At 39.1% G+C, this 15,319-nt stretch overlaps 1 protein-coding gene across 3 annotated transcripts in view; it reads right to left on the bottom strand.

Annotated features, from left to right (window-relative positions):
• The window catches only part of SYNJ2 (synaptojanin 2), a 68,566-nt gene that overhangs the window by 43,902 nt on the left and 9,345 nt on the right, over positions 1-15,319 (bottom strand). For 2 of the 3 annotated variants that reach the window (XM_048299848.1, XM_048299847.1), the window contains exons 2-4: positions 13,530-13,616; positions 3,561-3,831; positions 908-1,133 (exon numbers count right to left, since the gene is read on the bottom strand). In XM_048299848.1, coding sequence (XP_048155805.1) covers positions 908-1,133; positions 3,561-3,831; positions 13,530-13,616 — 584 coding nt within the window. Of the gene's footprint in view, positions 1-907; positions 1,134-3,560; positions 3,832-13,529; positions 13,617-15,319 lie in introns of those variants that run through there. The other variant, XM_048299849.1, reaches the window with a different exon arrangement.

Genomic DNA, 15,319 nt, shown 5'->3' with positions numbered 1-15,319 from the left:
ACGCCCAGAAGATGCTGAAAACTACCAAATTTTAGGAGCAAATCCCTGTTCTTTGTTGAAAACAACCAGCCGTTTATCTATTCTGCTTCTAGAGTGATCCATTTCTGTATGATGGTTCTGACTGCTAATAATTACTACTTCGGTTCAAAAGGGAAAAGGGGATTGTATTTGAGTAAGAAAGCACTCACTTCAGCTGGCACAGAAGACTTCAGATTCTTTGTGGTCCAGTGCTTTTTACTGACTTTCAAGGCCACAAGCTAAACCATGTGCAATAAAACCAAGTGACTCTGTTGTTTTGTTTGGCTGTGCCAATCAAGGGAGCCTGCTAAATGCATTTCACACAATTTGTCTCAGCATCAGCTGGAAATGAGATTTTTACCATGTATGTATAAAAACTGTCATACCACCTCTCATTGGAGAGAATCCCCCACAAACTAAAGGGGAATATAAAAGCAGTCTCTTCCAAAATTAGTTGAACTGGAATTTTCCTGTCTCTAAGAAGATGTCATTTTTTCAGCATTTTCTTTACTAGTGAAAGATGATTTGACAGTGAACTTTACTAGTCAAAGATGACATCCCAGCACCTTTTCTAGACAGCTTCCTGAATGGTTTAAAAACCCATGTCTGCATTTCACTACAGTATCAAACAGCCAGACTTTCACACTCAAGGAAAAAATCAAAAGCGTTAGTGAAAACCATGTGACTGAAAAAGTCAGAAACAAAGAAAAAGAGCAGATTGCAAAGAAATGCTTAATAGGCAAGAACGAATAGATCTGCAAGGCAATAATATTCTAAATATTCTTGAAAAAAACCACTTCCTGAGCTCCTTTAATTCTCGTTGAAAATTCTGCCCCAATTAAACACGAGTGGACTAAATTACGCAAAGCCATTGGATATATCCACTCACCTGCTCTGTCTCAACGAAGTTAGAGACGTGTCCGTCATCATTGACCCCTCGGACATGGAAGCGGACACCAGCTCGGTCGCAGCTGATGCGAGAGATGAGGCAGGCTTTTGCCTTCTTGTGGGAAGCATACACGGTGCGAATGTCCACAACACCACACACCACTTTCAGCAGCCAGTCAGAGCAGTTCACCTGATAGTGTTTGAAGGGCACGTGCAACAGCTGGTTCCTGAAAGGTTCAACAACATACACATTACTGAATAAAACAAACAGACAGGCATGGTTGCCACCTGACAACAATCACTAATTTAATCAATTAATGTTTTATGACCCCTTTTCTCCTGTACTTTATCTCTATCCAAACCCTGGAAATATCAGGGAGAAACCCTTGTGAACTATTACAGTAAACCGAACATAGGAAACTTTAACTGCACAGCTACCACCAAGGTGCTGTCTTTATATCTTGTACTTGTCTTACAAATTTGGATGCAAATGTCACCTCTTTCAGCTCCAGAAATTTATATTTAGTAATCTCTTTTCATAAATTACAGTGCTGTCAAGCTAATTACTTTTTTTGGAACAGTACTATCTGGACCTTAGCATTCACTACAGGATGAAGAACTGGTTCAAAATCCACCAGGATTTTCAGAAAAAATAATTCCAAGCAGAAACTGGACCTGTAAGTCACTGGAGATATTGCAAAAAGTACTACTAAAATGAAGAGGAACATCTGTTCTAACCTTCAAGATCAACAACTCAAGAAACCTGTCATGTCTGTTAACAGTGATGCTAGTCTCTTCTATTATGATGTTTTTCTTTATTTCATGTTTCAAAATGTGCCTTTAGTTAAAAAGGAGGGCCAGGAAAATATCTTTTATGACCACGAATTGCTCAACAGTAGATCTGTAAAAGAGAGTGAAACCCCTGAAGAATTGTTCTTCTAGAGTACAGCATTTACCTGAAAAAGGTGCAAGGTATTATTACATTTTTAATCTAAATATGTAACAGAAAAGGCAGCTCTAAAAGAAGTTTTGCTATCTCTTCCACCTCTTTCTCCTAGTTCTACTCACAGAGGAAGTCCTCACTCAGGCAAATTCCAGTAGAATTTTTTTTGTTGCTGCAGTTCATTAAACAGGCAGTTTGTGTTGCCTATAACTAAGGTCATCTTACACTTTTCATTGTGTAACACTTTATCTCATTGTTTACTTTCCTCAAGCATCTATTGTTTGGTCTGAAATTCCCCATATCAACTAATTACCTTAAGACAAATTTTCTTTGGAAAATCTTTCCAGATCTTTCTTTTTGCCCTAAATGTGATGTTGTCACCATTTATCCCTGTTCTACAACATATTGGAGAATGGCAACTCTTCAAAATTTACTTCTAGATTAGCCAGAAGTAGCAAAGAAGGAAAGTTCAAATATACTTATCTTCCGAGAGGAAAAGTTTCAAAAGATAGTACATGGAAAAAGAGTTGCTTTAAGTGTTGTTTCTTTATTAAGGGATATTGCCATCTTGGCAGTCTCATCATTGGAGTACAACTCATTTCTGCCATGTGTCTTAACTTGACAATGCTTGGTGACCTTTTGGAGAGGAATGCATCATTAGCACAGCTGAAAGCAAGTATTTATTATGTATCTCTCTTCAGAGTTAAACCACTACATCTTACCAGTCAAAATCACATCCTAGCTAGAAAGATTATTTAGCCTAACTGAACTGCTCTCTCATGTTAATTCATCACCTATTATGAACTTTTTTACTTATTTAATATTCACCTACATTGGGCCACAAGCCTCACTGCACATTCTAGCAGCACATCCACAATTAACCCTGCCAGTTATTTTCCACCAACATCAAACCCTCATTTATTTCCAGAACAGCTATGCCTGCTGTGTGACTATCTTTCTGTTTAAAAAGAAGGGGGGCGGGGGGGAAAGGGTATAGAAATTCAAGCATTATGCCAAAACTTGCAAAGCAAACAAACTGAAATTACATTGACCATGACCCCACCCAGAAAAGACAAAACCTAGCATTGTGTTTTCTTCTTTCCCCTCAACCAATACTTACCACAATACAAGATAATTTTTCTTTTCTTTATAAGCACAAGAAAGTAAAGAGCACAGAACAGTGTATCCTGGGAGTTTTCTTTTGTGCAACTTACATTTGCACTGAGCTGTAAACATATTAATATTGATGTTTTCAACATAAAAACTAGGGCATTTTGCCAAAACAATAAACTACAGACTTTCAACACACACACTTTTTAAAAATAACAGATACTTCAGTGCAAATGATGGGATTTATGAATAGTTCAAGTGCAGGCTTCTATTAGATAACTTTAAAGAAAGTTATTAAAAAGGACTGCAAGGGAAACTATTCATGGCATCTAGAGACATGTTTCTGTAGTATGAGCAAAATACATCCTGTCTTTCCCTCTTTGAAGCATAAAATGTCATTTTATAATTGCATTTCACTACCAGATTAATTTTAATTAAACACAAGTTACCATGAACTCATTAAGGCCACCTGCCCTGTAAAAGGAGTGAAATGAAAGGAGATGCACTTGAAATACACACATTCACTTCCCTCTGAGAATGTCTGATCAATGAGATACAGGTGGGGACAACAGAAGACTTGGGTATAACATGCAGTACTAACCAGAAGAACGAGTTACCAGATTCATAGTTGTTATCACCCTGCTTCTGAGCCCGCACAGTGAGGTCAAAGTTTGAGCCTGCATTAGGCCAGGAGAAATAGAACATCCCAGAGTTCAGTATTTTCTTCAAGGCAGTAATGCGCTCATCTTCCTTGGTTTCCTCCTGGAGAGGACAGAAATCTGTTGCAGTAATTTTGTAAACTTCAGCGTCCAGGATTTTTCCCACCGATGTACAGCCTGTCACCAGGACCAAAAAGTGCAGCCGAGTGTTACCTAGAAAGCAACAGACAGTTACAGAAGGGTTATTTCCAGGCGGACACAGCTGCTCACCAGTCCTGTCACATGCAATGCCGACAGGGCTCCAGCAGAGGCCAGCATCTTTGCTTCAGAGGAGAACAAACAGGAACAACAGGCACGCAGGCCACGTTCTTTACATTTCTGAATTCCACTTAACTGCAGTTAAGTGGCTGCAATTGCACAATATTCCACAATACTTATCCATCGACATGCTTTGCTGCACCAGAGTGTGTTTTCCCCACTGACTTTATGAAGAGCAATGTGCTTACTGTTGGGACATACTCAAAAAATCAATTTCATCACCAAAGAACATAGAGTATTCAGATTCTTTACTGGCTTCAGCTGAAGTTGGGTGTGTTCAGACATTCATAAAATTTCAGTATTACGAATTCTTGAGATTTTGCTTTTTCTCTCACAAAAGCGTGTACATGATTTGATGACAACCTCAGCTATCACTAAAACAATTACAGCTGCCATAACTGTGAAATCATGAACCAGCTGAACTTCAGGGCCCCAAAAGTAAAAGATAAATTTGGAGCTTGAGAACACCACTGTAATCAGATCTGTCATACACAGAACCATTTCAACCTCTGCTCATTCTCTCTGAAATGACAATTAAGAAACAGTAGAACAATTTCTCTGGAAACGCCAGTTTTGCTATGAAGAAACTGATTCACTTAAATTGGCCTGTAATGGAGACAGTGTCATGCTAGTCACTCCAGTTAGTAAGAAAAGGTGGAAATGAGCCAAGATTTATTAATTTAGCACAGCAGAACCAACAACTGACCTGCCAAGAGCAAGTTAATTAGCTAAGGGCACGGTGACAATCTGGGACAGTATGGCTTCAGACAGCTAAAGGGAACACTTCGTAGGATCGCTTTTCAACCCTCCAGGGTGACCCACTGCCTGAAAACGCACACCAGCTCTCACACAACAACTCTTCTTTTTCTGAAACACCAGAAGGGGAGTCCTTGCTTTCAGATAACAGGCTGGGTATAGAAACTAGAGTTAGGGGTGGTTTTCAGCAGGGCCAGAATATTTGCGTAGGCATGTGGGATTGGAATGGCAGGACAAGGTGGGAGATTAGATCTTATTCATTCTGGTCTGCTGACTCCAGTTTTGTATAAAGGCCAGTGTAGGTGGTATTTACTAAAAAGCTCTGTTCATCACATTTCTTTCTGTAACAAGGCTGTGCTGTGTTCTCCTTCTTGAGTGCTTTCAAGAAGTGTCTTCTGTGCTTGCGACATCATAGCAGAGGGCCAGAAATACTGATAGTTTATTCCTCCTTTGCACATGACTTTGCATAATTATAAAGAATTAAGAGTAGGAGACACATCAGTTATCACCACAAGAGTTCATAACTGACCAAATACTGCCTTGCAGCCTCCAGAAAGGGTTAGGAGGAGTTAGCTGTCTCTCAGGATAGCTAATAGCTTCTGTGACTTAGCTGAAACCACACAAAACTGATCAGCTCAAAGTAAACTTCACTCATGAGAATTTGGAAGCAATATATAAAAACACTATTAATATGCCTTAATATCAGTCAGCTTTGTTAGTCACAAAAACCAGTAGTGAAGGACTTGGATAGCTGCCTGGGTGCGACGCTGAGACAGAGTACAAGTACTTTCATTGCCTTCAGTGACCTTAAACTTTTCTAAATGGTTCAGAAGAGATCAAATGAGAAAGTCAGCATTAAAATAGCCAAAGAGAACAAAAACTTAATAATAGAGGGCTTGTTACCTGTGGTTCTGTCCTTCGAGGAGCTTGTAACCAGTGGAAAATAACTGGATCTAAATAGAGTAATCCTCTAGTTTAAGAAGGCGTTGAGTAGGAATAAAACATGACAGAAAAGCCAACCAAAACCATAGTTTTGCCTTACCTAGAAACTTGCTCACCAGAGACTATAAACTCTTTTTGCTACCTCCTCCACTCAACCACTCACCCCCAAATGGGATACTCATTTACACATTCAAAGGTCCAGCAACTCTACTCCCCCATATCACTAGCTAATAAGCTCAAAAAAAGTATTCACACCTAGGAAGGTATTGTATTGTCACTGAAGTACAAGGAGATTGGTTTTCTGAAACTCTAATACTTTTTTGCCACTGGGCAGTAATTCCACAAGAAAAAGTTAGGGCTGTTCAGCCTGGAGAAAAGAAGGCTTCAGGGAAAACCTTATTACAACCTTTCAATATTTAAAGGGGGGCCCATAACGAAAGATGGAGAGAGAATTTTCACAAGGGCTTGTAATGATAGGACAAGGGGCAACAGCTTTACACTGAAAGAGTGCAGGTTTAGATTGCATACAAGGAAGACATATTTTAAAATGGGAGTGGTGAAACAGAGAAATAGGTTGTCCAGAGAAGTTGTGGATGCCTCACCTCTGGAAGTGTTCAAGGCCAGGTTGGAAGGGGCTTCAAGCAACCTGGTCTAGAGGAAGCTGTCCCTGCCCATGACAGGGGCGATGGAAGTAGATGGTCTAGAGAGGTCCCCTCTGACTCAAGTCATTCTACAGTTCTATATATCACAGAATAAGTCTCTCTACAGTACTCCAAATTACAAAGCAGCCATCATACACTTTGCATTATACCTTTGAACAGAGACAGGCTGGCAAAGAAGCTCACACTTACAGCCCAGAAAACTGGAGAAAAAGGATGAAAAGAGAGATTTAAGGTATGATAAAGCTAGCCTGCTTTGCCACTTTGTCTTCCCAGGCTGCTGTGTGAGCTGAGGTGGTCTTCAGACCAGCTCTAACCTCTCTTATTTGCTTAAATCACTCAGGATATGCTACAAAACAGACAGAATGCAGAAACCCTACAACACCACAGCCCCATCTTAACACAAATCTCTCTGACTCTGTACCTTGGAAAAAAGTTCCAAGCCCCATCCTCTGACGGCACTTTCATTCCAGGTGGTATTTGGACAGTGTTCCTGGGAACCAGCTCTGGGCTATCACTGCAGGAGGAAGATCCTTGCCTGATGCACATGCCCTCTTGGCATAGGGAACAAGCTAATCACAATATCCTATTGACAGTGCTCAAGGCCTGTGTCCTGCCCAATTTTATTCACAGCATAGATGTAGCCATGGGGTTCTGAACAAAGGTAATGCTCCTGTCAGCCTTTCACCCTTTTAGAATCTCACACAGCAGAATTAATGCTGCCAAAACACTAATCCACTATTCATCTTTTAGCCATGTCTCCATTAAGGTGTAAGAAATTACTCACCACTACACTATACAGCTACACACAGAGCTTCCCTTCTTTACCAGCAGTTTATGTCTAGGAATTTGTTCATTTAATCTCAAACAATTCTCCCACCTTTCCCCTCAACTCAGGCTGTCAATGCTTGTATATATATTGATAAACACATTTGACCAGTTTGTGATGGTCATGAGAACTGTGCTGCTTCCACTCATGCTTTCACTCGGCATGAGAAATGAGAAACTGTGAAATGAGAACTGTGCTGCTTCCACTCATGCTTTCACTTGGCATTTTCTCATATTGCAAATGTTATTCCAAGGAATGAAACAAAAGCTTTATGTATCCAAGTAGCACCTAATATGGAAGAAACAGGAAAAATATTCCTGCTTATTTTCCAGTCCCTGAAAGTCTGCTGATTATGACTATACTAAAGAAAAAAAAAAAAAAAATCAGTCCATTTACTTCTAAATTCAAACTTTAAAAAGCGAACATGGTTTCTTTCCCATTATGTAAATGTCAACAACCCATAATCTTTCCTGTTGAAAGTAGACATGCAACATGAAAGCAGCTGTATCAACCACAACCTAAATGCACTTAAATTTAAGGGTAGAAACATAAAAGAATGCCTGAAGTGGCACTCCTGGTTTACTACACCCACCCACCTCCAAAGCAAACAAACAATCTTGCTATGAACACAACATGGGATTTCCTTTGGTAAGTGGATTTGTGAGGCCATCACACAAGAAAGAAAAGAGTTTTTAAATTGGTTTTGGTGAACAAACTGTGAAAATGTCACAACTTCAATTAAATAGATCAAACTGAAACATCCAGATATTCCTTAAACCCAGAAGGTATTTCCCCTTTAAACAATGCAGACTATTCAATCAAATCTCTACAGACGTAACTTTTCAAAACTGCAGCTCACTACCATTACCAATTCTATAATTAAATTAAAAATACTGCTCCTTTTAAGTTTCCAGTAAAACTGTTTTATGGAAGTAGCATTTGAAGTACCAGACTAACACCAAACACAAGAAAAAATTACCTGCTAGTCCAGTCAAACCCACCTGGCAGTATCACCAGGAAGCATATTATGGGGTTACAGCTTCTAAAAGGAGCTAAACAGTATTGAAGGTATTTACAAATCTTCTGTTCAGAACATCAACAACAACATGGAAAGAAAAGTATTAAAAGTCATGAAATGAGCAGTCACCCCTTAAGTGCAAGCTCAAATAAGACAGAAAGTTGTGTTTTAAAATGCTGGCAGTGCATCCTCCAGATCAAAGGGAGAATTAACACTAAATCAATTCCCTAAAGTCTGTGGCCCTGCCAGTACTACCACTGCAGCCAGTCTACAGAGGCTCCCTGCTCTCAGGACTTCCTTGCATATCTGGAGTACGGGACAGGCCAAACTCATTTCTGGAAAGACAAGCCCAAGAGTTCTTATTAAAAAAAATTAATTAATGGAAATACAATGGGTGGAAAATTAACGGCAATTTCCTGTCTATTTTATGTTCAATACAGTAGCAGAGAACATGTTATGTTCACCCAACAGCTGCAATATGCATGATGAATGGGACCAGCATGAAGGCCAATAAAAAGCAATCAAAAAAATGGAATTTTTTTTCCTGTGAAGTGATCAAGGTTCCAGATCTGGCTCTTATATTTATTTCACTTTGTACCAACCACCAAGCACATCAGCTGTAGACTATGTATCATATCCCACCTTGGAGATTTTTTTTTTTCCTTTAACTTAAACTAGTAGTTTAATGTACAATCCTGATTCATATTAGCCTTTGTAAACTGTACATATAGATGAAAGTCATTTAGGAATGTAAGAACTGCACTTGAAGGTCACAACTATAGAAATGTCCCTCCTGTCCTTGGAATGCAATCTGGAACGTTTTAAAGAAATCTCTGAAATAATTTTAGAGCAAGAAATGAAGTGTTCCTTACTGGTCATGCTTTCTACAGCAACACATCTATGAAAAAGCAAGACCAACATACAGTACTAAAGAAAAAAATTCTTTCAAAGCTTATGGACCAGACTTTGATCTCAGATAAATAGGTACAAATGTGACCAAGATCATTATTTTGCTTCATTACAGCTATCAAGCACTACAACCATCTGTAAAAAACACTTGTGAAGAAACGTAAGAAATGTTTTGCTCACAGCGATATGTGCTGAATGCCCTTTTATTAGGTTGCACAAGAGAGGCAGAGGATGAAGAATATTTAGCACAGAAACAAGACAATAATAATTTCCATCCATTTTTTCAAAAGCTCTTGTGAAACCAACTGCCTTTATCCAAGTTGAACAGGAAATGCAGTTCTGGTACGTCACACTGTACAATAATAAGCTGCAGTTTCTGTATTTAACCTGTCTACATGACTCAAGGTAATTGCTTCCCCTGCAGCTCAGGGGATGATTTCAATGCTGCCTATTTTGAGCTACAGTGAAAAGGAGACAATATTAAATTCTTATTTTGTCCTTCTTAACTGCAACTATTTCACTCAAGACTGCCTTTTCTTTTTTAAATGGATTTTCTCCAATTTTTACTCTTTCTCCATTCCGTGACAGTCATGCCATTGCCTTATGTTCCCTCAGCCTTTTCCATCTCCACTCCACATATACTCTACTCCATTTTATAGTCCACTAAAAAATTTTTTGCCTCTCGTCTGTCTTCAAAAATAGCAGCAGAACACAGCAGAGCAGTACCTTCTAACCACCTAGCTGACAATTCCTGAGGAAATCTACAGCAGAATTATGAAAAGAGCCAAGATTTTCCAAACTACCATTTTAGTCTCAAAGACACTCCTCTTTCTCCTTCTTCTAAATACAATCACATTTTTAGGAAAAGTGCAAAAATAATAGAAGACAGGTACTTAGTTGTCTTTTTAGCATTTGAAATTTCTTCCTTTCAACTACGCATTGTATGTGTACAAGAGTGAGAGTACATACACAATCAAACGAATTCAGAATGCCTCCCCAAATACAGCAGCTGTATTAACCCAAACAACCTATGTGGTGATGGTGTTAAAATACCACCCTATGTATGCATCTCTTCCTGACATCACAGTGTCTGAACAAAACACTGTAAAGCCAGCTCTTTTAACACTTTGCTTAAGATGTATTTGTCACTGCTAGATCTTCATTGGCAGCAAAATCTTGGCTGAGTTACAGCTCAGAGACACTGTACAATTCATTCTGCTGCCATCCATCTCACAAAAGAAAGCAGAAGAATTTAGTGAGTCATGTTAACAGACATAAGTACATAGAAGTGAATGTTACTACGGGTGGGAAACATTAACTTTGTGAGTCAGTTTCACATATTTCATCTACTTTCTTGTGAAAAGCATGATCTACTTTGGCAGGCATACAACGTGATTTATTTGGATTTCTAAGTAGTGATATTTACAGATTAATTAAAATGTTCAAAGACGTCTTTCATGTCTTGGCAAAAAGTCTCCCCTTCTGCTCTACAGATATACTCTTAATATCCCAGTGGAATGTATTTTCACAAATATTCTCAGTTAATTTAATACTTATGGTCTGCACGTTTCCAGTAGTAACAAAAAACGCCGATACTCCTGAATAAAGTCTATGTGATCACCAACCCTCCGTGAAGAGCTGGCCAATTATGCCTTTGTTTGCAGCTGCTAAAATACATTCTACAAAAAGGGAAAAAGTTACATTGCATTCCTGTGGTAGTTTGACTCTCCTTGGTGGGATGCCAGGTGTCCACCAAAGCTGCTCTGTCAGTCCCCTCCTCAGCTGAGCAGGGAAGAAAACATATAATGAAAGGCTTGTGGATTGAGATAAGAGCAAGGAGAGATCACTTAGCAGTTATGGGCAAAACAGACTCAACTTGTGGAAATTAGTTTAATTTATTACTAATCAAAACAGAGAAGGACAATGAGAAATAAACCAAGTCTTGAAAACACCTTCCTCCACCCCTCACTTTTTCCCAAGCTTAACCTTATTCCCAATTTGCTCTCCCCCAGTGGTGCAGGGGGATGGGAAATGGGGGCTGTGATCAGTTCATCACACACTGTCTGCGCTGCTCCTTCCTCCTCATGGGGAGGACTCCTCACACTCTTTCCCTGCTCCAGCATGGAGACCCTCCCATGGGAGACAGTCCTCCACAAACTTTTCCAGCATGACTCCTTCCCATGGGCCACAGTTCTTCATGAACTGCTCCAGCGTGGGTCCTTCACACAGGCTGCAGGCCTTCTGGAACAAAGTGCTCCATGGTGGGTCCCCTGCAGGGTCACAAATCTGGCCAGCAAACCTGCTCCAGTGTGGGCTCCTCTCTCCATGGGTCCACAGGTCCCACCAGGAGTCTAGTCCGCTGTGTGCTTCCCCAAAGGGTCACAGCCACCTTCAGGCATCCATCTGCTCCAGTGTGGGGTCCTCCACAGGCTGCAGGTGGATCTCTGCTCCACCCTGGACCTCCATGGGCTGCAAGAGCACAGCTGCCTCACCATGGTCTGCACCGCGGGCTGCAGATGAATCCCAGCTCAGGCACCTGGAGCACATCCTGCCCCTCCTTCTCCACTGACCTTGGTGTCTGCAGAGCTGTTTCTCTCACATATTTTAGCTCTGCTCTTCTCCAGCTTCAGTTGGGCAGTATTTTCCCCCCTTCTTAAATCTGTTATCCTCGAGGCACTACCACTACTGCTGATGGGCCCACCCTTGGCCAGCAGCATGTCCATCTTGGAGCCAGCTGCCATTGGCTCCACTGAACACAGGGAAAGCTTCCAGCAGCTTTTCAGAGAAGCCACACCTGTAGACCCTCCTGCTACCAAAATCTTGCTACACAAACCCAGTACAATTCCTTTGTAGTGTTAATTTTTTATTTAGGCAACAGCTAAAGGGATAGAACTCACATGTAAGATGGAAGATCAAAAACAGACTGTGACAAAAACCTGGGCTACCTCTTGAATAGTGAGATAGCAGACATGCATCTTTGCTTTTTAAAAAATGTTCAGAAGCAGAAAATGTTTGCTTACCTTCACTTACCATTATAGCATGACCCTCTGACTTTTCACTGAATTTTAACAATCCCTCCCAAAGTAAGTCCTGTATCAGAACTTGTAATCTAATGCTACAACAAGGCAGAGGTGCAGTGAGAAAGCTCAGAAAGGAAAAACCTCACACTTTCAGAGCACTGAAGTTAAGCACATGTTGTTCAAGAAGAAATAAGGACATGAGAAAAAGTAAGACTGAGAATATTTCACAGCCCATTTGAAATCATTCACCTTTTCATATAAAGACAAAAATTGGATATATTTGGTTCCCATCACATACAAAAACTACCCTTATCTGTAGCTTGAAGAGCTTGAACTCAGTAGCTACATTCCTTTATTACTACAACAGGATTCATTAACTTCTATGAAGAAAAACAGATCCAAGTGCCAAGAAAAACTAATCACGAGTCCTCCGTTTTAAATTACATTAGCAAATTGATATAAATCTCCAGAGAAATGTCTAATTAACTCCACAAGAAACAAAACAAACAAAAAGTCCACATTCATTTTAAAAGACTAGATCGGTCTACAGTTTTAAATTATGACACAAAAATCCTCCAGATTGCAGTTGCCTCTTCAGGTCAATATCAAGTCATATTTCTCAGGCTGCAAAATGGTAAGTGGGGTATAAAAAGACACAATTATATCTACTGGCCTAAATACACCAATGCTCACACCACCACTACCTGTGGTAGACTCCTTGACCAAGCACCAAGCAATACGGAAAAGTCTTATCATTTCTCCAAGTGAAAATTAGGGCTCACTGTAACAACTTGGGAACAATACATACAGTGCTTTTTTATTTATGCATCTAAATCATCAGTGATTTTTAAGTATTGTGTAAGGTCCTATAATCTGCAAATCAATCACTGCAGTTCTCTTCTTAAAACATGTTCTTTCCATTAACATTCCTGCAGGCAGTGTAATAACAAGTCCTTTGCTAAATCAAGATTCCCAAACTGTCCAAAAATTTACATCAATGACAATAAACATTCCTAACTATACTAATTGAAGCCAGAGGCTTTCTTCTGCAAATCCCTATCTCTATGAATGATTAAAGGTAATTAGGCATTATAATAAGAACTGGCAATCTGTAGTACTGTACTCTCAGATGACCATGATAGTGTCTAAACATGATCCTTAAAGAAGAGAAGAATTAAGAAATCATAGCTTGCTTTGGACAAATGAGGTAGGGAAAGAACAATGGCAATTATCTTCAGGCAGTTAAGAATGTTAGACATAACAAATGAAGAAAAATCCATCCATCATTCAGTGATATGCTTTTGGCACAAAATAGAAAAAGAAACTGATCTTTTCCAGACTGCCCATGACAAGGTGCAACCAGTTTTCACAATTTAAGGAATTAGACAACTTTAGCCACTTACTACCATTTAGCATTGTCAAGGCATTTTATAATCTCAGTCATACGGATGGTCACTTACCACATTTAAGCTGAAGCTCTCCTAAGCAGCCATAAGCATCCATGAGTTTTTCATACTGTTCTTTAATTGCATCCTTTTCTTCTGGAGCTAAGAAACAAAGAGAAAGGCAGGAAACTTAGTTATCCAGTCTTTATAAAATTTTCAGATTGCTATTGCCTACACCAATGCTTTCCACAGTTGACTTTTCTCAGTTAACAAGACTACAGTACAAAAGTAGGGTTAAAATGCTGTAAAACCAGAGATTAAAACATGATGGGACAGAAATGCATAGCATCTCTACACACCACCCTAGAAGAAAGAAGAACACTCACTACATTTTCAAACAACATGATTGTCAGTTACAATTTTATTCTATGGTACAGATGCCACATCAGATCCAAAATAAATAAAGAAATATATAATCACATGTAAAATTTACACTGTTCTAAAATAAGAACAAAAATAACAATCAGTCTTGCCATAAGCTAAAATACAATATTTTTTCTTGATGTACAAAGAGAGTTTATACTTCCAGACTCTCAGTCTAATTTCAGACAGAATTGGGTTTTTTTTATGCAGGATAGCATGATTTGATGTAGACACAAGACCAGATGTTGATTTCAAGAGGAATTAAACATATTTTAGTGATGTAAGAATTAGTTAATTAAATAAAGGGTCAGATGCTCGTGGTTACATTTGTGCATTTCTCCAACAAGTAACTGCAAGAGGCACATACTGAACATTTAGATACTAAGCCAGACCACAGATCAAACTTGTCACTGGATGCTTTAACATAAAATCAGCATACTTTCTGAATGACTAAGTCTGCATTTTGTATATATTTCCCAATGAGGAGTAAAGTTAATCTCCCAAATGAGGAAAGTAGACTGTAACCTTCAAATGTCCTTTTACTTCTTGAACTACAGATAAACAGCAACATTGTACTTTCAGAGATTTGCTAATAATATGCAATCTTATGCTCCTAATTAACTTCGGCAGTTTAAAAACCCCTGAAACCTCTGGGCTTAAAAAGGACAAACTGAACTGCTTGCAGTGGATGATAGAAGAGAAAAGAAAGAGACTTCTCTTTATAAATCTCAAGAGGCAAGGAGCTCAGTGAGAAGCATAGAAAACAAATAAATATCCCATATATTGCTGACACTTTGAAGTGAAATGAAGGACAATTCCTCTTGCAAAATTCCTTAACAGAGACAACCCCCAAGAGCAATTAAAACATGTTTGTCTCAATTTTTGCACTTGTGACAAATAAAGAAGACTTGTTAATTTTTTTTTAATTTTGTTTTTACTACCATACTTTCACAACTTACGTACTCTACTTTCTTAGAACACCGAATAAATCAGGAGAAACTAGCAGAATGTTGATACCACACACACCAGTGAAGCAAAGCATAATCAGCAGATAGAGGATAAAGTGATTTTTATTGGGTAACATAAATCTCTGCACAATAACTTAAATACTCAGTAATGGCACATTTTAAGAGCTGAGACTCTGCAAGCTCAGTTCGCAGGCACTTATAAAAACAATTTCACAGAACCAGTTTAGATAGACTATAACAATGTTTCAGTCTTTGAAAAAAACCCTCCCTGTCAAGACTCTCTTAGGTATTAAAAAAACAGGTTAAAAAAGGTGATGTTTCATTACCATGGTGTCTCGGTGTGACTTTATGATGTGTATCCCCTATTGCTGCTCTATGCCCATAAATTAATTTTGTGCCTTTCTGTGCCTTTAAACTGAGCCTGAGAGGGGGGAGAGGAAAAAAAACTGAGTGAACTTTTCAAAACAGTTGTTC

Source organism: Corvus hawaiiensis, chromosome 3 (assembly GCF_020740725.1).
Source record: "Corvus hawaiiensis isolate bCorHaw1 chromosome 3, bCorHaw1.pri.cur, whole genome shotgun sequence".
Lineage (NCBI taxonomy): Eukaryota > Metazoa > Chordata > Aves > Passeriformes > Corvidae > Corvus > Corvus hawaiiensis.
The sequence above is the reverse complement of the archived record's forward strand: the minus strand, read 5'-3'. Positions and strand labels throughout refer to the sequence as shown.